The sequence below is a fragment of the Centrocercus urophasianus genome, unplaced genomic scaffold, assembly GCF_019232065.1.
Source record: "Centrocercus urophasianus isolate 14NV4802_14NV808 unplaced genomic scaffold, USGS_Curo_1.0 seq_10, whole genome shotgun sequence".
NCBI classification, from domain to species: Eukaryota; Metazoa; Chordata; class Aves; order Galliformes; family Phasianidae; genus Centrocercus; species Centrocercus urophasianus.
The window spans coordinates 74,506-99,117 of NW_024884142.1; the positions used below are offsets into that span (position 1 = coordinate 74,506).

Consider the following 24,612-nt stretch of genomic DNA (forward strand, 5'->3'; position numbering starts at 1 on the left):
GCGGCTCGAAGCCCCCTCTCCTGGCGGCCTCTCCCTCATTCGACCTCGCGCGCATCGAAGATGGCGGCCGCAGTGCGCGCTATCGGCAGCTTGGGGCGCTTCGCGGCCGCCGCTAAGTATTGCCCGCCCTGTCGCCTGGCGACTGAGGGTGAGCCGCGGGGGGAGGGAGCCGTGTGTGAGGAGGGGGCTCAGTGGTGAGATGGTGGGTGGTTGGGTCGGATTGGGGGGTGTAGAGGCCTCGCAAGAGGGTTTGTGAGGGGTAAAGGGCCGTGGGGATGGCACTGTGAGGGGGGTGTGGTGTGCAGGTGGCACCTGAGGTGTTTGTGAGGGGCGGAGGGCGGTGTGCTGATGTTTGGAGGTGACAGCAGGGGGGCTGTGAGGGGAAAAGGCGTTGTATGGGGGTCACCAGAGGGATCTACGAGGGGAGGGGAGTCGTAAGTTTGTTACAGAGAGAGTGCTGAGGTGCTGGAACAGCTGCCCACAGTGGCTGTGGATGCCCCGTCCATCCCTGAAGGTGTTCAAGGCCAGGTCGGCTGGGGCCTTGGGCAGCCTGGTCTGGTATTAAATGTAGAGGTTGGTGGCCCTGCATGTGGCAGGAGGGTTGGAGCTTCATGATCCTTGAGGTTCTTTCCAACCTTAGCCATTCTGTGATTCTGTAAGACCCGTTGTTCCCACTGGGTGAGGGCTTCATTAGGGCTATATCAGGAGTAAAGGGGCTGTGAAGTGGTGTGTCCACACATGAGAGTCTTCCTAGGAGATGTGAGGAGGTCACTGGATAGGTATGTAGGATAGTGTATGTATCTTGGAGGCTGGTGGAGATGGGAGCTGCTGAGGTATGTGGTGAGGGGGCCCCAATGAGGGGGGGGGCTCCTGGGTGTGTGCCTCCTTGAGGGAACTGCTATGCCATGCCAAGATCTCACTCCTGCAGCCTCTGTGTCCTCACAATTGGAGATATCAGCGTGTCCCCATGTCCTGGGGAGCTGTGGTATCCCTATATATAGGGATATACATCCCTATATGTCCTATCCAGAACAGCTGCTCTCTGTATGTCTTCTGTACATGTGTGCATTTGGGAGAGTGTCTGTGTGGCTCTGGAGGTGTCCCATGGTGTATGTTGAAGTGACAGTGCTGTCCTTGTGTCCTTGCGTATGTGCACGAGGGCTGTCCCCATGTCTTTGGGTGTCTGGCTGGCTCCTGGGGCTGCTCTCATAGCACCTCAGATCTTTGTTTTAGGGACCCATTTGCACGCACCTGGGGGTGCCAGGAGCCCTCAGATGGCTGGGGAATACCTCTGGTGCACCACATCTGCCATAATTCTGGTGTGCAAGCATTTCTCCCTTATGCATTTGCTCCCTGAACTGATTTGCGGTGCTTCCCTATAGAAGTTCCAAAGAGAGAAGTCACCAGGAGTCCGAATAAGATCTGAGAACAAAGCTCAAGCTTTTGGAAGCAGCCAATTTTGTGCTCTGAAGGGCCTTAGAATCTTCTATGGATGTGGAGCTGAAGTTAGCAGTGTTTCCTAGGACTTAATGCCTGTCTTTGTATGGTGTTGGAGCAAATTTGTGCACGACCTACTTGCTGCAGGAGCAGAGTGCTGCAGTTGATAACGAGCAGAACTGTGGGAGCTCCAGAGGTTTCTGGGGCCATCGTTGGTGGATTTGTTTCTCCTAGTAATGTTCTTCATTGCAGTCCTGGAGCTGCAGTTGCTTATCATAATTAATAGTGTTGTTCTGCTGCAACAAAGCATTTATCAAGCAGCATGCAAACCTAGCTAGGGCAGGCCAGAAAGCATGCAAAAGGCAGTAAGTAGGCTAAAGAAAAGCACAGGAGCAAGCCCTACCTGCTTAGCTACGTGTGCTGACAGCTTCCCGGAGGGGACAGTGAGGCTCAGTGTGCCAGACATTTCCCATCTTGCAGCTTACAGGAGAGGCTGGAAGTGCTGCAGCTCGTTGGCTTTGCTCAGCTTAGTTCAGGACTACGAGGAGCCTTTTCTCAGCCACCTATGGATCCTGTTCCCAGCTCCAGTGGTCTGCCATCTCTGGGTGAGCGTGGGGAAGTGCTGGCTAGGGAAGTAGCAGGGAAATGGTAGAAAAGAAAGTGGGAGGAAATAGGTCATGGCTAGCTGTCAGGAAAGAGGTGTTTTCTGTTCTCTGCTGTATCTGAAGTTCTGTGCTGAATCCTGAGAGCAATTTTTATGAAGCATTCTTTCTCCAGACCGTGTTTCAGTTGGAATGAATGAAGTAGGCAAAATTGGTCGATGTTCAAAAGTTTGTGAGTCGTTAGTGACATGACAGAAGAGTGCATCTGGCCTGATGCTGTGCTGTTTCCTTCAGAATCACAGAGGGGGGGGGTTCTGGCTCTGATCTTGGCAAGTTACCAGCACTGTTGCTGAATGATTTGATTCCTCAAGCCAATGTGCTGTGACTGTGACCAAGTAAACATGGAAAATATCTTCCACATTCCGAAACTAAAAGCACAAGTGTGCTGGGATTTAAAAGAAAAGACTCTCAGGCTGATGAAATCTCGCTTGGTTGTTGAGCTGCTTTTACTCTTGTGACACAAGCATTCCCCAAAGAGTTTGTGTTTAAAGTATGGTGAGATTTGTTCAGCCTTGCCCTTGATTATTTTTTTCCCCCTCTTCCTATCTTTTGTTTTGCTAAACCTGAAAGCAAAGTAGAATTCAAGGTGTAAGGTTTTCTCAAAAGCAGTCTGTTTTGTGTGAAGGAATTTGAAAGAGGAAAACGTGTTTGGCTGTAGGATAAGGTGAATTCATGATTTCAGGTTTTTCTTCTTATTATTTTGAGTTGGGGTCATACAGTGGAGGAAACTGTTGGTAAGCACTGGGGAGAGGTGTTGCTGTCCCTGCTCTACCAGAATCTGGTTGCGGGTGTGGAAGGAGAACACGATCATCTGCTTTGCAACTGAGATTCGTTTGATCTAATTCTCCTTCCTGATATGCCTAGAAGTAATGCAGGATTAAAATGAAAGAGCTCAGACAGTGCCAGTCTTCTTGGCAGAACACTGAGGTTGTTTTTGCCAGGTTAAAATGCTGCTGAGTTATAAGTGCAGAGTATGATGCCGAGGAGCATCTTCCAGCAAAGAGATTATTGTCAAACTGTGCTCAAATGTGTGCTTAGTTTCAGAAATACCTGTCTTCAGCTCGCTAAAAGTTTAGGGGAGTTGCAACCTGGGCCACGCTGTGGCCTGCAGATACTTCAGAGCAGCTTTGGAGTGGAAATCCATTCATCTGTTGTTTATAAGATGGCATTTGGGCGCAGAGCGACGCACAGTTTCCATCCTGCGGTGCAGCCCTGCGTGCGTGTGGGACCTGAGGAATGGAGCACAAAGGTCACAGCCTGCTGCCAGCACTGCGGCGGGGTGGAAGGAGGGTCGAAGTGCAGGGGAGCTGCAGCCCTGAGCTGTCATGGGGCTGTGGGGGGACTGAGGTGCTGGTGGGGTGCAGGGAGGGATTGCGAGCTTTCCTCTGCTGAATTTTCCACGTGATTGCTGGGAAAGGGATTGTTTTCCTCTTGAACGTGCTATCAACACTAGGCAATGTACCTCCCCCAGCTAATTGTACCATTGGTAGGTGTGCACTGTGGTGTGAGAAGCAGCTTTGGCAGCCATTCAGCATAGGTCTGCAGTAGAAGATCCTGTTGGTCAGGATCAAGGTCACTCGAACAGAGCTGGGGTTCGTTTGTGTAGCAGCAGGTCGTTGGACAGAATACAGTTTCTCAGCAGAAAAAGGAAATTTGGGGTTTCACTTGCAGGCAGAACTTGTTTGTATGGTGGTCTGAGTTTTTGGAGTGCTTTGAAACAAAACAAATTTGTCTGGGTGCTTCTTCCTGTAATTGGTAGGGATGGATCTGGTATTTAGTTGATAGAGAATGGGGGAGAGAATGAACATCGTGTGCTCTTGCTCTGGCTTTCCAGGTGCACTCCCTGCTGTCTATGAAGTAATGCTTGTGTTGGCACAGGTCACAGGCACAAGTGTATTTTTGCAGGAGTATTGTAGGGCAGTTATTTGATCTATGGAGAATGTAACTTGAAGGCTTCAAACTCCCCAAAGTGCAACAAGGTCTGAAGGTTACTGTGTTGAACTGTGCACCCTGATGGCAGAACACCCCCGTGTGCTGCCTCTGTTGTCTCTCCTCAGCTTTTGAGGAATGAGGCTTTGGTTGCTGCCCTCAGCTTGGCATTCCTGTATTGGAAGCTGCAGGGTGGCAGCTGTGTGTGAAGGTCACTTCCATAGCATGGAGTGTGCTGAACTCTGGTGGTAGCACAGAGCCTTACAGAAGGAGCAGGCTGATGAGCAGGATTTCCTGTAACGTTGCTTGGCACAAGGGGAGACAGGAGGATACATTCACAAGGGACCCTGCAGCTGAGATTGCTGAGCATTCATTTAACCTCTGCACCATCTTTTCTTTAGGCTATGCTTGCCGTAACGTCTCCACCTCCAGTGCTCTTCAGGGTAAGCTTGAAGATTTTTTATGCAAGTTCATCTTCTTTCCTAAAACCCATTGAACATAAGCTGATAACGTGTTTCCCTTTGTTTCCAGCTAGAACCCACGTGAGCTATGATATCAAAGGAGATGTTGCTGTTGTACGTTTCAACACACCAAATTCAAAGGTATTGTTTCAGCTGCAGTGCAGAGGAGGCACTGAAAGCGCTGTGATTTCAGACCAAGATCATCCCTAACCTGCAGCCTTTCAAAGTTGTGAACTAAATAAAAAAATGGACAAGTGAGCATTTGGGCATTTAATGAGAAGGTGAGAGGTGATGGCCTGGAGTTGCACCAGGGGAGGTTCAGGTTGGATATTAGGAAACATTTCTTCTCCAAAAGAGCAGTGAAGCATTAGAACAGGCTGCCCAGGGAGGTGGTGGGGTCACTGTCCCTGGAAGTGTTAAGGAAACGTGGAGATGTGGTGCTGAGGGACGTGGCTTAGTGAGCACAGTGAGGATGGGTTGATGATTGGACTCGATGATCTTGGAGGTTTTTTCCAACCATAATGATTGTGTGATTGTAATTATACCAAGCAATAGGCTGAGTGAATTCCTGAGTGGCCTATTCCTTCTGTTGACACATTAGAAAATGCACTCAGGTTTGCCATTGGCCTTGGCTTTTTTTTTTTTTTTTTAATCAGACTGTCTTCCATGCATGTTTTCTTAATCAGGTTAAATTCCACCATCTCCTGCAATCCCTATTTACAGTGTTTGTTTGCTGCCTTCAGGTGAACACTCTATCCAAACAACTGAATGCAGAGTTTACTGAAGTAATGAATGAGATTTGGGCCAATGAAGCAGTCAAAAGTGCCGTCCTCATCTCTTCAAAGCCAGGTTCTTTTATTGCTGGAGCAGATATTGAGTAAGTTTATGGGTTTTACAAAGTTATGCTGATGGTGTTTCCTCTGAAGCCTGGTAACCAGGACCAGAGTCCTGGTGTGCTGTGCAGTCTGAGCAGTTTGTCACTGATATCTCCCCAGGGGTGAGGCAGAGGCTGGGTGTGAAATCCTTGTGCACCGGATGTGGAGCTTGATCAGACCAAGTCAGGACCTTGATAAAAAGGAGCTTGGCTTGTCATTAAACTCGATTTGCTTGTAGCACTGGGTCATTCATTCCTGCGTGCTGGGGTGCAGCCAAGGAAAGTTCCTTTCCTGGCTCTGGGGTTAGCATTGTGCTTTGGGCTGGGACACAACAAGGGCAGACAATTTACATGCAGAGCTTCATTTAAGCTGGGTTTGAGTGCCTGGTTGTCTGCCAGCACGGCCCCTCGATGAAGCAGGACTTGGCTTCCTGCCATGTGAAGCATCCAAGCAGCCTCCCAGGCCGTTGGCTGTGGGGAGCTCACAGGGTGTGTGGGTGCTCTCACTGGGACCTGGAGTGCTGTTAGTCCTGACCACAGGCAGGGCAGAATTATTGTTTAAAGACATTTAAAGCCAGAAAACTCTCAGCTTTCAGGAAGGTAAATGACAAACCAGCCTTTCAAAAAAAACTTACTACCTTTTGCTCTGCTCCTGAATAAGGCCAGGCACTTGGTAGGTGATATGGTGGGAAGGAGGGAGTAGTGAGAGCAGAGCAAAAGGACAGGCTGCGTTTAAGAGGTGCCTGCTGGCCTCAGCACTGCCAGCCTGCTGAATTGTGCCTGCCTGGCACACAGTTCTAGCCTCCATGGGAATAATTGGCTGAGGGAGTCTCTAATTGGCAGAGTGCAGCATCAGAGCCTTGGCCATCTGCTTCTCTAAAAAGTGATCCTGGATTCTCCCCGCACCCTTTCTGGCAAGTGCTTTGAGTTTTCCTATGACCCCTTCCTCTTCTCCCCCAAAGCCTTTCAAAGCCCTGACACAAGGAAACTCATTCACTGCCTGCAAGCACAAACCAGTGTCAGCTTGTGGTGACTTAACCCACTGAATTTAGTAGTCTTCCTGCGTTGTCAGTTAATCTAAGACTGTGGGACTGAATAGCTCTGGCCTGTCTGTCAGTCACTGGAGCTTGGTGGGAAAAGGGGAGCAAACTCCTTGAAGCACTCTCCATTTTATTGCTGTTTTCTCAGTGCTTTTCCAGTTCTGATCAGCCTTTCTGCCTCACTGCAGCATGATTGCGGCCTGCAAGACTTCTCAGGAAGTGACTCAGCTCTCTCAGGAAGGACAGAAGATGCTGGAAAAAATTGAGCTGTCTCCAAAGCCCATAGTTGCTGCCATCAGTGGCTCCTGCCTGGGAGGAGGACTGGAGGTACTGAGCAGTTCTGAGCCTGCTAAGCAGCAGTGGGAGTTGGTAGCACTGGTTTTCTAAGTTCCCCACATGATGCCTGCAGGTCTGCCCTGTGAGGGTTTTGAGACCTGGCATGGATTCATTACATCCATTCAAATGAGTTTGTGGCAAGTTAATGGTTTGGAGCTTCTGAGCTTCAGAGCTCTGCCATGCTCATTTTCCTGCTTCTGTCAGAAGACAGGTAGGCAGATACAGTGTGTGTGGGCCAGAATAATGTTGAGATGAGAGCATCCCGGGGCAAACAGGCTGTTTCCAGCAGGCATTGAATTTGCATAAGTACTGCTGGCAGAGTCCAGGCTGGAAATGAGTCTCACATCCCAGCAGCTTCTGTTCTTTTAAAGGTTCCTGTGGGAGGGATGAGTGTGGGGAACCTGGCCAGGCTGCACCCTGGCCTGCATGCCCTTCTCCCTTGTTGCCCCTTCGGCTGGGTGCAATATCTGCTTCATAATCTCCACTCAGTGTATTGTAAACTAAGACTGCAGTAACTCGTAGAGCAAATTTGTTGCTAAAGTGGAACAACATCATGGGAATAATCTTAAGTTGCTTGCATACTTCTTAAGCAGTCGCATCTTTACAAGCACAGTGGTGATTGATCTGGACTTGGTGAAGAAGTGATTATATCATGGTTGATCTGTAAATGGGATCCTGCTTTAAATGCAGTGAGTGACTGTAGCCCTTAAAGGTCTCAATGAGAATTAAATTAATGAGGTTTGAAAATAGCTTGATTCAGATTGTTAGTCTCATGTTTGTGTCAGTTACCATTAGCCCTGAGTGTGCTGGAAGAAGCCATGAATGAGTACTGAAGGAATTTGAGCAGCTGAGTTAGGGACTCAGGATAGAACTAGGAGGAAAGCCAAAGCAGTATGTACAAGAAACATATTTTGATGGGTGCCCACTTCTTCTGTGGTCTTTCCCAGGGAAACCTTCAGTTGTCCCTTCCTTTTTTTTTAAGGTTGCCATTGCCTGTCACTACAGAATAGCAACGAAGGACAGGAAAACAATCTTGGGAACACCTGAAGTGTTACTGGGACTCCTGCCAGGGGCAGGGGGGACTCAGCGGCTGCCAAAGATGGTAAGCAGGAGAAAAACTTCATGCTGCAGCTTCTTCTGCTGCATGATATAGTCCCTCTTCTAAAGTCCTCTTTCTGCGCTTCCAGGTGGGACTTCCTGCTGCCTTTGATATGATGCTGACTGGGAGGAACATCCATGCTGACAGAGCAAAGAAGATGGGGCTGGTTGACCAGCTGGTGGACCCGCTAGGTCAGACATGGTGCCTCTGAGTTGCTGGGAAGCTGATCTGCTGCCTATTGGTTAACCTCTCCATTTGAATGGGGGAAGAAGCCATGGATGCCGCAGTCTAGGTGGAGCAGAGCATGTGGACTGCAAAGTTGTTACCATTTTCTGCATGATAATCTTCATTCCCACTGCTGAAGCATGGGCACAAGGATCTTGAAATGTCAGGCTAAAGCTAAGTGAGCAGGGGAAGGTCAGCATAGAAAGCAGCAGGCGTGTTGGCTCTCTTACTTAAACTAATGCTATAGTTGAGAACCTGCATTCCTCATTTATCATGTCAGAGGAACAGATTGCTATCTGCAGTGGAAGAATGGATGATCAATGCCTATGCAGATGTTAATTCCAGTGGCAAGATCCTGAGATGCCAGCTCCCACAGCTTAGGCACTCTGAATTGCTAACTGGCTTTCAGTTGGATGGAGATGTTCCTTGCAGGTTGCAGAGCAGATTGCACTTCCAAGTGCTCCTGAATGTGAAGAAAATGTATGTACATATTTTAAAAGTACTGCTGTCTGTCCTGAGAAATGCAAGGGAAGCTCACACGTGTCTTGTCTCAGACCAGCTGGATGAGGTGTTATTAGCTTTGTTTTCACTTATAAAATAGATCTGTGGTACTCAGGCAGGAGTTAAATCTGCTGATGAAGCTTTACCACTGTATGTATTAGGTGTGAATTGCCTTTAAGAGCTAACTAGAGTGGCTTTTTGTATCAGTGATTACTAAAGCAGATCTGACTTTTTTGAAAATGTGTTACCATTCTTGACTCAAACCAGATTAGGACATAAAAGAAACACAAAAAACATGATATGCAAGCATTAGAGGCATCTCTTGTTCCTTCAAATAGCACCCAGTGCCAATGGGCTTTCTTACAAGTACTCTCATGTTCATTTTCAGTGTCTGCATGAAAGCAGCTGTATTTAGCTGGGGTGATGCTTTAGTTGACTGTAAAAAGCTTTGAAGGAAAGAGATAGCATTAATTAGGAGGCAGATTCATGAATTGCAAGCAGTTCTCCTTCAGTTAGGAGCTCCACAGCATTCTCTTGATGTGCTTAATGGTGTGCCCAAATCTGGCATGTGCCTTTTATACAATAGAACATATTTTAGTTGATAGCTTGAGGCTCCCTTGGCTAGGATACTGCAGCAGTTAGAATGTTGAGGCTAGGTGTGGCTATATGTAGTACTAGCTAAAGCAAGTGAGAAACTTCTTGCACTTGAAGGTTGAGGGTTTATTGGACATTGGATGCAGTACAGGTAGTTTTCAGGGATGTGGTTTTGGGTAACTGTTGTCTGTGTGTTTGATGGCAGCAGTGTTGATAAACCTCAGTTGTGCAGACTTTCTGTGCTACATAAGAAAGCAGAGGCACAACAAGAGGGAGAGAGGCAGAAAACCTGAGTTCTGTTAAGATTTTCATGGTGCCTTATGCAGAGTGAAAGAGTGAGAGATAAAGGGCACAAGCTGCAACAAGAGGGTTGAAAAGGTCTTTATAGTCAGACACTGAATAGCTGACTGACTCTCAGTTGGATGGGGATGTTCCTTGCAGGTTGCAGAGCAGGGAAAGGTCTTTATAGTCAGACACTGAAAGAAGGATCTAGAGAGGTGATGGGATCTTCATTCTTGGAGATGGTCAGAGCCTGCCCCAAATTCCTCAGGCCATTCCTGAGCAATCTGACTGAATTCTCAAGTTAAATCCAGACTTTGAACTTGGCCTTGCTTTGAGCAGTAGGTCAGACTGTCTGGCCATGTTCCCATCCAACCAAAGCTTTTCTGTTTTTCTCTGAAATTACTGTTCATGTTTAATCGGTGTACAGCTATTGGCTTCCATTGGGATTTGATATTTTGACATTTCTGTATAAACACAATGAACATTAAATGTCTTGGAGACCTTCAGAATTGAGAAAAGTCAAAAGCAGGGAGGGAGACCAAGTGGCAGCAGTTCAGAGGAATATCCTGTTGCTGTCACACCCTCTCTTCTCCACATGAGCTGCTTCTGTCAATGATAAATTGTGCTGTTTCCTCAGTACTTCTCTTTTGTTCACAGGGCCAGGTGTGAAGGCTCCAGAAGCACGAACAATTGAGTACTTGGAGGAGGTAGCAATTGGCTTTGCTAGAGGGTTAGCCAACAAGACTGTGTCTGCCAAGAGATCAAAAGGACTAGTACAGAGTAAGTCTGGGCACCGCAGCCCAAGCCAAGGAACTGCAGTGAATATTAACCCAGCTTTGCTTCTCAGAGATAAGGTCATGCTCCTACTCAATTTTGCCATCAAAGCAAAGTTATTTGATGCTGTAAATTTTCTCCCAAGCCAGGTGGGTTGGTAGTTAGAAGGTTGCTGTGCAGATCTGATCTTCAAGTAGCCAGAGCTGTGCCTGATGGCTTCTAAAGCACCCTAGAAGGGATCCAGGCTCATGGGAAGAGAGGAGCAGCTGCCTTCAGAGGACTGTCCAACCTCAAATTTCTAGTTTCAAGTTCTGTACACAGCTTGTGTAATTAGGTGAGGAGTGGCACGCTGATCTGCCCTGTGCCAATCCTCTTTAGTGGTGCCCTTAAGCAGTCAACAGAGCCTGGAAATTCTGACATCTCTCTGTTGAGTTCTGCTTTGCAGTTATATTAGGAGGAAACTTTAGTCCTAGAAGAGACTTGTCCATGGAGAAAGCCACAGATGCCCTGCTGAGCAGATCATGCTGCCTGTGACTAGCTGAGTTTCTGGTGCATGCTCCTATTGCAGCTACACAACAGTCACACCTCCAGGTTGCATGGGGCCCTGGGCAGCGTGGTTTAGTGGTTGGCAATGCTGCCCACAGAAGGGTGGTTGGAGCTCAGTGATCCTTAAGGACCCTTCTATGATTCTACTCTTTAACTGTTGGTTTAGTTATTTTAAGGCTGGTCACAGGCATAGCACTGTGCTGAGATGTGCTTTGTTCCATCTTGCAGAGATAACAGACTATGCAATGGCTCTTCCATTTGTGAGGCAGCAAGTCTACAAGACAGTGGAGAGCAAAGTTCAGAAGCAAACCAAAGGGCTGTACCCTGCTCCACTGAAAATCATTGAGGTAATGCCCACTGTGAGACATAAAAAACCTAAGTGAAGGTGGATCTTTGGGGTAAAGAACATGGCAACAGGCAGGGGGTTGGTGTTTCCTTCCTCTGAGCCAAGCCATAGGTACTGAGCTTTATTTTGACCAATTTATGTGGTACTGGAACAACAGGTTGCCCAAGGAAGCTGTGGATGCCCCATCCCTGGAGGCATTCAAGGCCAGGCTGGATGTGGCTCTGGGCAGCCTGGACTGCTGGTTGCACATAGCAGGGGGGTTGAAGCTAGATGATCATTGTGGTTCTTTTCAACCCAGGCCATTCTGTGATTCTGTGAAACCCAAGAGAAGGAATGCTTAGCTTGGAATTCTTTGTCTGTAAAACTTTGTCAGTAAAACTAGTGCTGTTTTCCTAGCACTAACCCCACAGAATGTAAATTCTGTAACTAGCACAGGCATTGTTTTACTTACAGACATTATCCATGGTTGGATTTTTGTTTTTTTTTTTTTTTTTAAATGACTTCACCTCTAAAACCTGTGAATGTCACCCTCTGACAGAGCTGTGACCTTACAGGAGCAGAGTCCTACTGAATCCATGAGGTTTCTGTGAATACCAACCTGGCAGAAAACTCACTGCCATGGTCCTGACTCTGTGCTAGGACAGGGTGATCCTTAACTTTGCTTTGAACAGCATGGACAGGACCCAGTGTTTGAAGTGCCCTTTGAATACTGGGGAGGGGTCACTGGTGAGAACAGGAGGTGCAGCTAAGCAATTATTAAAGCTGTTGGTGGACATGCCTTTAATCATGGGAAATCTTTCTTGTTGTTTTTAAATAGGTTGTAAAGGCTGGTCTTGATCAGGGGCAGGACATTGGATACCTCACTGAATCCCAGGTAAGAAGATGAGATCCCTGGTAGCAGTAAATAAGCTGTATAGTTGTGTGGTGAGTTTAACCGTGCACACAAAGGATAATACTCTTCACAGGCTGCCCAAAATGGTGCCTGGATCCCTGCCCACTCTTCTGCAAGGGGGGCTGTGGAAAAGGCCTATCTTGAGCAACAGAACTGGTTTTGTGTTGTGTTTTTTTCTTTGTCGTTGTTGTTCTGGTTTAGTTTTTTGGTTTTATTCAGGGTTCTTCACCTGTGAAAACAGTTTGTGCTTCTTCTCATTCTTGTCTGTTTGTTCTTCCTGGGCTGAGAATAATCAGGCTGAGTTCACTGACCTAGGTTTCACGTAGCAGGACTTTGTGTTTGATTTCTCTGTATATCTGAGCAGTATTTGTTTGTTCTGATTGACACATGGGACAGGTAACCTACAGGATGTGGCTCTGGTGATGTCATTCTCAGGAGTTTTTGCAGCTAGTTTGGTGCAAGCAAGTAATTTCTCCCAAGAGCAAACTTCCATTTTCACCAACACTCAATTTATTCTGACACCTTTCTTCACCACTGTCTTTGCTGAGGATGTTGTCTCTTACTCCCTTATTTTTTTGCCATTTGTCTGATTTTTCTAGCTCAAAGTAGTTTGTGCTGGTCCTTTCTCACTTGTTGATGACTTTCAGTTACTCATGAACATTGGATGCTTTTGTGGTGCTTTTATTTGTTTGTTTTCAGTAGTGGTTTCTCACACAGAACAAGACTTCTCTTTCCTTATGCCTCAGTGGAACTGGCCTTATTTAGCAGCCATTGCAGTGGGAGTACTGCTAATACTGGCCGTTCAGAGCGACCTCAGCATGCTGCAGAGCTGGGCAGGCAGGAGCCATGTGAAGTTCAGCAAAGGGAAGTGCCAAGTTCTGCCCCTTGAGAGGAGCAGCCTCAGTCTCCAGCACAGGCAGAGGAGCCTGGACTGAGTCCAGCAAAAGGTCACAAAAATGATTGGAGAGCTGGAACTCTTCAGCCTGGAGAAGAGAATGCTCAGGGGGGTGCATAAATCACCAGTGTGCATAAATACCAGCAGCAATAAGGAAGGAAGAGCTGCACACTTTGGTATCCAGTGGCAGGATAGGAAATAATGGGGTTGTGATTCATCGATTCTGTGAAATAAACCCCTGTTTTGTCCTTCCTTTCCATTCAGTTCTTTACTTCCCTACCATATTTGTTCAGTTCAGCACCAATAACTGTTCAATAATTAGTTTTTTCTCTTTGGTCTCAATTTTGCAACACCCATACACTACTCAAACTTAGTATTTTTGATATAGATGAGGTAACCCTGGCCTCACACAGTAGTTCTGATGTCATTACCTGAGCACTGCTAGCTTTGCAAGTCATGGATCCCCACAAGATTCACAACATTCCCATCTGTTTGTCTGTGCATTTGGGCCATCTGTCACATCTCTGCTCCTTCACCACTGCTGAAATGCAGCCCTCTCACATAGCACTGTCTGCAGCCTTCATCAGCTTTCCATGCTGCTGTCTGGCACATCCAGCAGTTTCTCGTGCTTTGTAGTAGATTGCTTTGTTCTCTTCTGGTGGTGAAGTCCTGGTCTGAGATGTAGCTGTCTGCCCTGTACCTTAGCAGTGACCTCCTAGATGCACCCCCAGAACTGTCTGTTCTAGTTATTCATTCCACCCACATTTGATCTGATGCTGAATAAAAGACTCAGGATACTCTGTTCCTTACAGAAAAGAATGAGTGGTTTATTTCCTAATAGCAGCAGGATGAAGATCTTACCAGGAAGCCCTAAAGACCAAGAGTTTGTGTTGTGCCTTTTCTAATGCCTCCTCCTTTCCCTTAGGATAGGAGAATCACAGATCCTTTTCCAATCTTCTTGTTTCTGATATTTTAACAAGCCTTTAACTCAGAGGACAGCAGTGAGGGGAAGATACTGCCTGCTGCACACTCCATTATATCAGTGATTTTTCCCTAGCTGATTTGGCTCAGACAACATCATTAGCTTGCAGTCGCCGTATGCTGCCTTTTGTCTTCATGTCCCCTTTCCTCTTTCATGCTGAATGCTGAGAGATTATGCAGGCCTTTGATTTTGTGGCCTCTTTGTGATCATCTGAAAATAGCATCAGAGTCCTGCTGTCAGTGAGAATTGGCCTTTAGAGATTGTTCTCAAAGTCTGAGTGCAGGACCCTTTCACTTGGAAGCAGCTGGACGATGGCCCTGGCCAGTGCAGGATGCACGTGGGAGAGAAAGGGTCACTTCTTGCTCTAGTCTCACGTCTGTAAATTATTATCACTGGGAGAAGCAGAAGTGCCTCCTGCATTTGTAAGACCCTCAGAGGTGGCGAGGCAGCAGCTTCACCTCTGGTTTACCCTGCCAGTGTTTGGAGGTTCCCAGGATGAGTGGAAATGAGTTTTGAATGCGTTAGTGGGGAAAGAAGAAGATGGACACACCAAAATGATGGCTGCTTCTGTTCCCTGGCAGACTCCTGCTCCTGTAGACACTTGCATGTGTTAGAGGTATCTTTACATTATGCTGTTGATGGGAAATGGCATTGAGCAAGCAGTTCCTTACTGCTGGCCTGTATGGGAGGTCATGGTGCAAAGTGAGCCGTGCCCAGCACAAAAGGTGCCCTGTGCAGGGAGGACAAACGTACTTTGTGCTTCCATTTCCAGGTGACTCATCTACGTGGCTGTGCCATGTGTTTTAATCCACACTTGGAAGTGTGACAGCTGTCAAAGACTTAAGTTTTTGCTTCCCTCTTCCCTTTCTTTCAGAATTTTGGCCACCTTGCAATGACCAATGAATCCAAGGCTCTGATCGGACTTTACCATGGGCAGGTGCGCTGCAAGAAGAACAAGTTTGGAGCACCTCAGCGAGAGGTCAAGTGAGTGAAATGTGGGGGGTCTGAAGGAGAAGCTGGAGGACATCTGCTGATAGGCCAAAACCTTGAGTCCTGAAAAGCAGAAGAGAGATTTCCAGCCTTGGAAATGTTAATCTTCTGTAGTTTTGAGGTCTCACCTGCAAATTAAGTCTTTTTGCTTTTTGAAAAATAGTGCCTGGATAGACAGAATTCAGGGTGGATATCAGGAAAAATTTCTTCTCTGAAAAAGTGGTCCAACATTGGAAATCTGATCAGGGAAGTGGTGGAGTCACCATCCCTGGAGCTGTTCAGGAAGAGGGTATATGTGGCACTTAGGGATGTGGTTTAGTGGGAATGGTGGTGATGGGTTGGTGGTTAGACTTTATGATTTTGGAGATCTTTTCCAACCTTAGTGATTCTATGACTCTGTCTGTGTGGAAATTCAGCTATTTCCAGCTTTGAATGCTTTCCCCCCACACACTTTCACTACAGGACCCTGGCAGTGCTGGGAGCAGGGCTCATGGGAGCTGGGATTGCCCAGGTTTCAGTGGATAAAGGGCTGAAGACCATTTTGAAAGACACAACGCAGCAAGGCTTGGACAGAGGACAGCAGCAAGTCTTCAAGGGGTATGTGAGCTTGCAGGAGTTTGCTTGGCATGGGATGGGACTTCCCTTAGTCAAAATGTTCCTTCGTTTGCTGGCAGTCAGAAATTTGACAGAAACAGACACCTCTGTTCCTCTGGACACTTCTACCATCAAATGTCAAAGAAATATTTTCATGTAAGGTTGTCCTATGCAGAGTGCCGAGATGTTGCTATGAAATAGACCCAGAGCACTCAGCCTTAGCCCCTAAAGTAGGTGGACCACCTAAGTGATGACTGCATTAGCTTTTAGGTTTATCAGCACCTTATAGAGCTAAGGTGGGTGGGAGTAGTCTTGGCTGATATACCAAGTTGTGTGAGCAGGGTTCTCCTTTTTCCAGACGGCAGGATAGCCCAGTGACAGTCCTGCTGAATTGGAGATAGTATTTTGGGTCCCTGTTCCAGGAGGTAGGGATATCCTTGGTGTCACAGTGTACATCTAGCAGTCTGGGCTGGCCTTTGCAGGCTCTCTGACAGATGTTCTTCCCTAGGCTGAATGGCAAGGTGAAGAAGAAGAGTCTGACATCGTTTGAGAGGGACTCTATTCTCAGCAACATGACAGGCCAGCTAGACTACAAGGGCTTTGAGAAAGCAGACATGGTGATCGAGGCTGTGTTTGAGGACATTAACATCAAGCACAAAGTGCTGAAGGAAGTGGAGGCCGTGAGTATTGGTTTTGAGCAGCTACACCAGTCATGGCCACTGTATGGTGGAAACTCGGGGTCTCTTGCCCAATGGATTTCTCACATCTTGTGCTGCAGGTTACTCATTTCAGTACATGGGTGAGCATCAAGGTCAGACTTCCCTGTCTGTGAATAAGGAGTCATTAGTTCTAAGCTTAACGGGGACAGTTCTAATATCCTCTGACTCCTGGGAGCTACTCCAGAAAAACTCCCATTCTTCTGAGACAGAATGACAATGTCCTTTGGTATCTCCACATTTTGTCCTTTGCCTATCCCTGGCTTGCTGCCACTGCTCTTCTCTGTTCAAGAGCACAACTGGGGAAATAACTGTTTGCTAAAGCAGCTGTCCTGTGCTCATCTGATGTTCCTCACTGCAGCACCCAGTGTGGTTACAGTGGACTGCAGAGTCACAGGAGGTCTGAGACTGACTGATACTGCAGACCCCCAGTGGAAATCAGCAGGCCAACTCAGCCAGGCTTAGAATAAACTTATAACACTGGCAGAGAAAATCAGATTATCCTCATGCCTCAGGCGTTAGCAGGTGCTGGGAATGCTCTGTGCTAGCACTGGTCTCTAAGACTCTGCTCATCACATCTGACTTTGAAGGCTGTGCATTTAAAGTGTCTGTTCCACCCCCTGCCACAGGTGATCCCTCCTCACTGTATCTTCGCCAGTAACACGTCTGCCCTCCCAATCAACCAAATTGCTGCTGTTAGCCAGAGGCCAGACAAGGTGAGTACCCAGTACCAAAGAGCCTGCGAGTCTGCTCTCTGCTGAGTTGTCTGTAGTGGCAAAACGGTTTTGCTGTGGGCGAGCAGAGCAGGGATCTTCTGCTTTTTCCCTGGAACGTGTTAATGCCCACATGGGCAGAGAAGCTACAGAAGTCTGAAGCTGAGAAAAGCTCCAGACAGGGAAACCTAAGTCATTTTAATGGTTGGTTAGATGTAGGAGTGACTTATCACAGTGGGAATGTGCCTCCTCAAGGAAAGGCACTGATCTGGCAGCGAAAAAAGAGAAGAGAAGTTGGAGGCTGGAAGCTGAATTCAGGGGTGCTGAAACTAAAGGAGCAAGCACAGAGATTTTGAGGTAGATAGGATATGGAGGCAGTAGGATCTTGAGGAGAAGGAAAGGGAAGCTCTGGAGATCAGTTGGAAAATATTCCACAAATACAAAAGCAGAGATGCCCTTGATTGGTTTCCTCAACTCATTAAAATGGCCTAAAATTTGCCCAGGGCAGCGCGTTGCCCAAGCTGCTCATCTCACTGTACAGGTTTCATGGATATCTGTAAGGGTCACAGAGTAACAGCATGCCCTTCCCACTGCTGCAGGATTCTGTGACCTTTGTGAGTCTCTTGGTTTGTTGTTCAGACCTTAGTTGCATAGGAAATGCAAATTCCATCTTAGTTGTTCATTTGCAAATAACATCCTCTTGCTGAATAAATTGTCTGTGTAATGACTCTGTATGGGGAAACGAATAGGAAATCAGCTAACTAATTAGAGTAGTTTCTTTAATTAGTTTTGCAGACTGCAAATGTCCTTCAAGGTGCCTCTGACTTTGTGCAGATCTTAGTGCCAAGTGTAGCTTCCAGGAGGCATGAAGGTGACGTCCTGATTACATGGACCTGTTAGGAGGATGAGGCACACAGACAAATAATCACCTCTGAAACGCTCTTTCTGGAGGAAGGCTACGTTTATCTCTGTAATTAGTTGCTGAAAGCATGCCTTCTTGTCCATAGGTAGGCTTTATCACCCTCCTTTACTCCCCCCAAGAAAAAAAATTACTAGCAGAACACAAGGATTCTGCTGAATATTTGTTTCTTTCGCTGCTGCTCCACATCCAGGCTCCAGAAGGAGCACTGCCCAAGCATGTCGCTGCTCTCCCAGGTCAGGTCAGAGAGCACCTGTATGTCACACAGTGTCTGTGCTTCACCTGGGGACTGAGCTCAGCTGAGATTCCTAGACAGGTCAACAAGTTTTGCTGCCAGACCATTAGCAGAGGGTTGAGCCGTGCTCTTGAGCCTATAATCATCATATCTAAATCCTCGCTGAAGCAAAAGCTGTGGGATGTGTGCTGCTGCTTCCTTGGGAAAGCTGAGGAGAGAGGGGAAGAGTCCTCCCACTGGAAAGGGATGTAGTAAAGTCTGTGGCTGGGCATTTGACTTTTTTTTCTTCCAGTATTTTGCAGTGCAACACAGAGTGTTTCTTAACCCTGAGCTCTCCCTCCTGCCTAGGTGATTGGGATGCACTACTTCTCCCCCGTTGACAAAATGCAGCTGCTGGAAATCATCACTACGGACAAAACATCCCAGGACACAGCAGCTTCTGCTGTTGCTGTTGGCCTCAAACAAGGCAAAGTTGTCATTGTGGTAAAGGTGAGGGAACACTACACTAAATACGAGTTGGGATTATAAATAAGAGTGGGCTTGTGCACTGAAACAAGGCTCACATGGCTGTGGATAACTCATTGCAACTCATCAGAGAAGTAAAAATGGAGGTTAGAAGACAGGTGCCTAGCTGATCCTTTAGATGTCCCTTGGAGCTGCCTTGAAGGGCCAGAGACACAGGAGAAGTCTTGTGGGTCAGCACAAGAAGCTGCATCCCTGCTCTAAGGAGCTCCTAGGAGGCTGCAGTCTGTAGAGACATCAGAGATGGAACAGAGTGTGGGCAGGACCCCTCCACCTCTTCTGTGTGGGGAGTTGCAGGGACAGGGGAGCTTGTGAGCAGTAACCATCCTCTTCCTGGATCTAAATTTTGTCTGATAGGTGTGCAAGTGTAGAGGAAGAGTTACGCAAAGCAGGGGGAGAGGAGAGGCAGGAGCTGAGAACAAACTGCTGTGATCTGTAGGTGGAAGCAGCAGAGTGTCAAAGCCACTATGGAGCGTTAGGCTTATGGCTTCTCTTGAGCACACAGCCCTCAAAACAGTGCTGGTCTTGTGCTCTTGTAGTAGCTGACAGCCAGCAGTACTGCATCAGCTGCATGGGAGGTTCAGCCTGCAGGCTCGTGTCAGTCTGCTAAGTGTAGTTTTGGACTGGTGTTTTCACTAGCCTGCGAAGCTCCAGTAATGCAGAGCAGGTCTCCCTGGTGATGCTGGGAAAACTGGCCTGCCAGAAAGTGCTCCAGGCATCTCTGAAGGCCCGTGGGGATACAGTGCTGCTTCTGCAACCCTCTCCCTCACATCAGATGCTTCTTGGAATGGTAGTTTGTAGCCTGTCTCCTGCTTCTTGACTTTGCAAGCAATGTTGGAGATGGAACAAGTTTACACCTGTTTCAGTTGTGCTTGGTGTTGGTGTTTCAGTTGTGTTTCTCATCATCTCCCTGTTGGATTTGGTGACTTCTGCAACCTGCCTGGGTCCTCCAGGCATTATTTTAAATAAAGCTTTGTGGGGATTTCCAGGGAAAAACTGTTACAGCTTTAAACACTGACGAGTCCCATAGATAGAAGTTGGGACAATCTGGGAGTTGACTGCATTCCATTAAAATGGGGTTGAGTGTCTCTGCCATGCGTGTCAGTGCCTGAACTGCAGCCTGAGCTGTAAAAGTCAGTTTTTGCACTGCTGATAGAGGCAGTTTGTCCCTGCAGGTTGTTCTCACCTGCTTTCCTATTGTGCTCTTCCTCCCTAGGATGGACCTGGTTTCTACACCACCAGGTGCCTGGGGCCAATGCTGGCAGAAGTGGGCAGAGTTCTCCAGGTGTGTATCCCATGGGCTACAGTGTCCATCAAATAGTAATGTAAATTCTACTGCTTCCTTGCCCTGTCAGTCTGGTCCAAGTTCTGGATGAGAAGGGAAACTGGGTAAGCCTGCAAGACAAGGAGCAGCTCAGGCAACTAATTGGTGTAAAGTAAACCCACAGAATGGCTGTCTCCTCACAACATCCTTGACATGCAGCTGAACCTGCAGAGCCACACATTAAACTGCTAGCCCTTACTAACCAGCCCCCTCCTGGTGTCTGCTAGGGAGAGGTTTTCTCCCCAGATCCTGGCTTGGAAATACTCACTGAGTATAAAATTCCACTGAAGTCTGATGATCGGTTTCTACAAGATTCCAAACCCTTGGCCCAGTTTCTCTGTTCAGACTCTTTATTAGATGTGGATTCTCTCACTAAAGTGGTTGGGAAGCTCATTTGGACAATTCTTGCAGTGCTGGATCTAGACTTCCAACCATTTAGGGTACATATGAGGCAGAGTGTGCATTGCATTTGCAAGGTTACCCCCTTTATCTGCACTACGGTCTGCTCTGTGTTGTGCCATGCGTTGCCTGCAAGGCAGCTCTCCCTGAGTACAGGGCTGCAAAGCAGAGGGCAATGTTACGTGCTCAACATTCAAATAATGATTGGGAGCAAGGCAGGGGTGTACACACAGGCTTCTCTTGGCTCTGCTGCTGACCAGAGCAGGCATGAGAGAGTCTTTGTGGGCTAAGAGTCAGGTTGTCCTCAGCAGGGTATGTCACAGCACACAGAGACAACAAGCAAATCCCTGCCACCACGTCCTACCCTTGCCCTGTTCAGGGATTGAGCTGGGCAGGTTTCTGCTCTGTTGAAACAATCTTGCAGAAGAGAGTCCTGTCCTGCATGGAACTTGGTGCCACCTATAAGGAATTTGCATCCCACTGCGTTAATGAATGAAGTGAGGCACCAGCCTTGGTGCCTGTGATTATCTTCAGCCTTTTCTTGGATGTAATCTGGTCTGATGAGACCTGGTGCCTGGGGTTTTCCTCTTTGCACAAAGTCAGGGGAGCTCTAGGAGCACAATTACACTGCTTCTTTCTGTTGTCAAGCAGCTAATGGGGCTTGTCACAGTCTGTGACCCCAGACGAGCTTTTCTGCCCCTCACAGTGGGTTTCCAGAAATCTCACTTCTTTCCCTTCTATCCCTGCAGGAGGGTATTGACCCAAAGAAGGTGGATGCCATCTCTACAGCCTTTGGCTTTCCAGTGGGTGCTGCCACATTGATTGATGAGGTTGGTGTGGATGTGGCCACACACGTGGCTGAGGATCTCGGCAAGGCCTTCGGCGAGCGCTTTGGAGGTGGCAGCATCGGTTTGTTCAAGCTCATGGTGCAGAAGGGCTTCTTAGGTGAGGTGTTAGGCTGTTGTAATCCAACATTTCCTTTTTTTTTTTTTTTTTTTCCCCAAGGAAAAGTACTTTGCATCCATCGGCCTCTTCTGCTTCAGGTGAGAGCAGACAGAGCAGTCCTAGGAAAGGGATGGGAAGCTGTACCCTGAGTAAGCCTTGGGACCTTCCTTTGCAGAAATGACTTCTGCTGCCTAGAGCAAAAGCAGCAAGCAGGATGCCACGAAGCTCTGCCTATCTCTTTCATTGGATCTGCACGTGCAGGGACGTGAAAAGCAAGTGTCTGGAAAACATGAATGTGCTGAAATGAAGCGAGCTCTGACCTGAGGTTTATAGAAGCTCCATGTGAAGGAAGGCAGTGGCTCTGTCCATATGGTAGAAGCTATTTCCTGGTGGGTTCAAGAGTCAGCTGTGCCTCTGAGTATGCCAGGATGGAGCTATGTGCAGCAGTGGGGCCTGCACTTGGGCTGTGGCACCTCTCACCCTCCAAACAACCCTTGCTGTGACCAGAACCTGGCAGTTAGAGTTACTCAGAGCTTGTCCTCTGTCCCTTGCTCCTACGATCAAGGACTGCATCTTTTTTGCTGCCGAAGCCATGCAAATGGTGACGTTATTTGGGTGTCCTCTGGACTTAGTGAAGGCATTGGGGTCTGGCACAGGTGGCAGCATTTTGCCAAGGAGACAGCTGGCCATGAGCCCCTTCCCCCTCTTCTTGGTGAGGCAGCAAGCAGTCTTGCTGTGAAGAGCAGAGGCTGCCTGTGCTGAGAGAATCTGGTCACGCTAGCAGAAGTGGGAGTCATGAAGTCAGAGGCAAAGGTGTTGTGAGCATGTGAGACAAATGGCAGGATGTGACTGTCTTTTTTTTTTTCCCTGGCAGGCCGCAAGGCAGGGAAGGGTTTCTACATTTACCAGGAGGGGGTAAAAAACAGGAGCTTGAATTCTGGCATGGATGAGATCTTGGCGCAGTTCAAGTTGCCGGCTAAACCTGAAGTGTGAGTACCTGCAGCACTGAGTGGTGCTGTGGTTCATGCCCAGCTCCTCCTGGCTCCAAGCACAACGTCTGCACCAGGAGCCTTGAAAGATAGCATTGAACACGGGGTCACTCTGGATGCCAGTTTGCTGTTAGCAGCTACCATGTAGGGGAGCAGATTGTTGGCTCAGGAGAGCCCATGTGTGTCGTAGAGCATCCTTGAATTCATCAGCCTTGCTTGAGTGCCTTTACAGAAAGGCTTCCTGTGGTGGCTGGGTTTGTCAGAGCAGGTGGGTTACCATGGCCTTCATGTGTCAGACCTGTTGTGCAGCCTGATGCTGAAATGTCTCCCATCTGGGAGCTCAACTCCTTGCATTCTTACGTGCCTGCTTCGAGTCACAGCACAGAACTTGGCAGTGCTTAACCTCACATGGCTGGGGACAGCTCCAATGAGAAAAGATTCCTCCCCTCCCCTGTCCCTTCACTTCTTTCTTCACATACTCTTCTGTTAAACTACTGTCTCGAGCTGCACAGCCCTGAAAGATGTTCTTTCCTTTGCAGCTGTACTGATGAGGACATCCAGATGCGCTTGGTAACGAGGTTTGTGAACGAGGCAGCCATGTGCCTGCAGGAGGGGATCCTCAGCAACCCCGTGGAGGGAGACATTGGTGCTGTGTTTGGTTTGGGCTTCCCACCTTGCTTGGGAGGTAAGTGTCAGGGGAAATGGTTTCAAGCTTAAAAAGAGCAGATTTAGGTTAGATATAAGGAAAAAGCCTTTTACAGTGAGAGTGGTGAAAAACTATGGAGTGGTGAAAAAGTGCTGGAAAACTTTGCCCAGAGCTGTGGTTGATGCCCCATCCCTGGAGATTTGCAAGGCCATTCTGGATCAGGCCCTGAGCAACCTGATCTGGCTGTGCTGTCCCTGTTCATTGCAGGGGAGTTGGACTGGATGGCCTTCAGAGGTCCCATCCAACTCTAAGGATTCTGTGGCATATCAGCCAAATCCAGTGCTGTCACCTTTCCAGAAGCCTCGGTGCTCTTCCCTCCTTCAGCACGTGTCCCCCTGTCCCCCCAGGTCCCTTCAGGTATGCGGACTCCTATGGTGCCAAGCAGCTGGTGGACAAGCTGCGGAAGTACGAGGCCGTCTATGGCAGCCAGTTCACACCATGCCAGCTGCTGCTGGACTATGCCAACAACCCAGGCAAGAAGTTCCACCAGTGAGCGTGGCCCACGATGCCCATTTGTGCTGCACCATCAGCTTGAGCCCCCGGGGGCACTGGTGCTCCACCGCCTCCAATTCTCTTTAAGGTTAATCTGCAAAGCACCCTAGGGAGGCAGGGAAGGAAGAAGGGTGGCAGCAGATTGCCTTGTGGCTTGTATTCATTTCAAGTGCCTTATCAGCTGCTGTGTGTTGGCCGCATCCGTCCTGCACCTGTGTGAGCCTGGTGGCTGAGAGAGAATTCCTTCTGCGTTTACCTCCATGTTGCACCCACCAGTGCTCTTGGGGCCTGGCAGGCACCATCCTCCACATGACTGGCCCTGGGGCCTTCCCTTTCCATGAACCTCTACCAATAAATCCCCATCTCCTGGGTTTGGACTCCATGCCTGCTTCTCATCTGCTCTCGCTGGGGCTCAGCCGCTTGGCACTGAAGAACAGAGCCACTGTGGGGTGGAAATAAAGCGTTCAGGCAATCCTCAGGGGTCCTCTCGCTATGTGGTGGGCCGCCCACGCTTGCTGGCAGCCTGCTGAGCTGTGAGACCAACCAAGGGGAGAGCAAGGGGGGAGTGGAAAAAGGCCAGCAGTGCAGAACAAAGCCCTGCTCTGTCACCTCCGCCATCCATCAGTGCCTGCGAGGAGCCTCCGGCTCTTTTGTCTGGCCCCGAGCGCTGCTGCCAGTGTTATCTTGGCAGATGGACCCGCCTGTAATTGCAAATCAAGCAGCCAAAGGCCAGAAGGATCCCCCGTGGGGAGAGCTCAATTTAAACTAAAAGGCTTTAAATCTCTGCACCTGTCACTGATTTCAGAGCCCTGCCGGCCTCCCCCTCGCTGTGGTGCCAGGTCTGTCTCCCAGCCCGAGCAGAGCCAAGCAGGGTCCTCATTGCTCTTTCCGTGCTGGGTTTGTGCTCTGCTCAAAGCCAGCACTGTAGAGCTGAGTTGAGACACGACCTCTGCCGTGAGGCCGGGGAGGTGGCAGCCCACAAGGGAGCTCTCTGCTGCTTCTGCTTGCCCTGGGGACACAGGGACAGTGTTGGGTGTGCTATGCCACCCTCCCATCTTCTGCACTGAGGGTCCTTGTCCCCCTCCTCCCCAAGCAAGGGACTCTTCCAGCAGCTTGTTTTCTCCCGTATGTTTTATTACACTAATCCACAAGGATTAAGTTAAACCAGTCAATGCAAACTCCAGTGTTTTCCA

At 48.4% G+C, this 24,612-nt stretch overlaps 1 protein-coding gene across 1 annotated transcript; it reads left to right on the plus strand.

Moving 5' to 3' along the window:
* The first annotated feature begins 35 nt into the window (after positions 1 to 35).
* HADHA (hydroxyacyl-CoA dehydrogenase trifunctional multienzyme complex subunit alpha) lies at positions 36 to 23,801 on the plus strand. The gene is made up of 20 exons (XM_042823724.1): positions 36 to 148; positions 4,430 to 4,471; positions 4,560 to 4,630; positions 5,233 to 5,366; positions 6,592 to 6,730; positions 7,722 to 7,841; positions 7,927 to 8,029; positions 10,098 to 10,220; positions 10,989 to 11,107; positions 11,924 to 11,980; positions 14,750 to 14,859; positions 15,328 to 15,462; positions 15,968 to 16,139; positions 16,805 to 16,891; positions 18,391 to 18,531; positions 19,781 to 19,849; positions 21,037 to 21,232; positions 22,107 to 22,221; positions 22,761 to 22,906; positions 23,275 to 23,801. The coding sequence occupies exons 1-20, from the start codon at positions 61 to 63 to the stop codon at positions 23,418 to 23,420; spliced, it is 2,313 nt and encodes a 770-aa protein (XP_042679658.1). The 5' UTR covers positions 36 to 60; the 3' UTR covers positions 23,421 to 23,801.
* Positions 23,802 to 24,612: the final 811 nt, after the last annotated feature.

What these genes read in the sequence shown, in the direction of transcription:
- HADHA (XM_042823724.1), top strand. Translation starts at nt 61, where the DNA reads ATGGCGGCCGCAGTGCGCGCTATCGGCAGCTTGGGGCGCTTCGCGGCC. An exon ending in GCACCTCAGCGAGAGGTCAA is followed by an intron (nt 14,860 to 15,327) that starts GTGAGTGAAATG and finishes CTTTCACTACAG; the next exon opens with GACCCTGGCAGTGCTGGGAG. An exon ending in CAGCAGCAAGTCTTCAAGGG is followed by an intron (nt 15,463 to 15,967) that starts GTATGTGAGCTT and finishes GTTCTTCCCTAG; the next exon opens with GCTGAATGGCAAGGTGAAGA.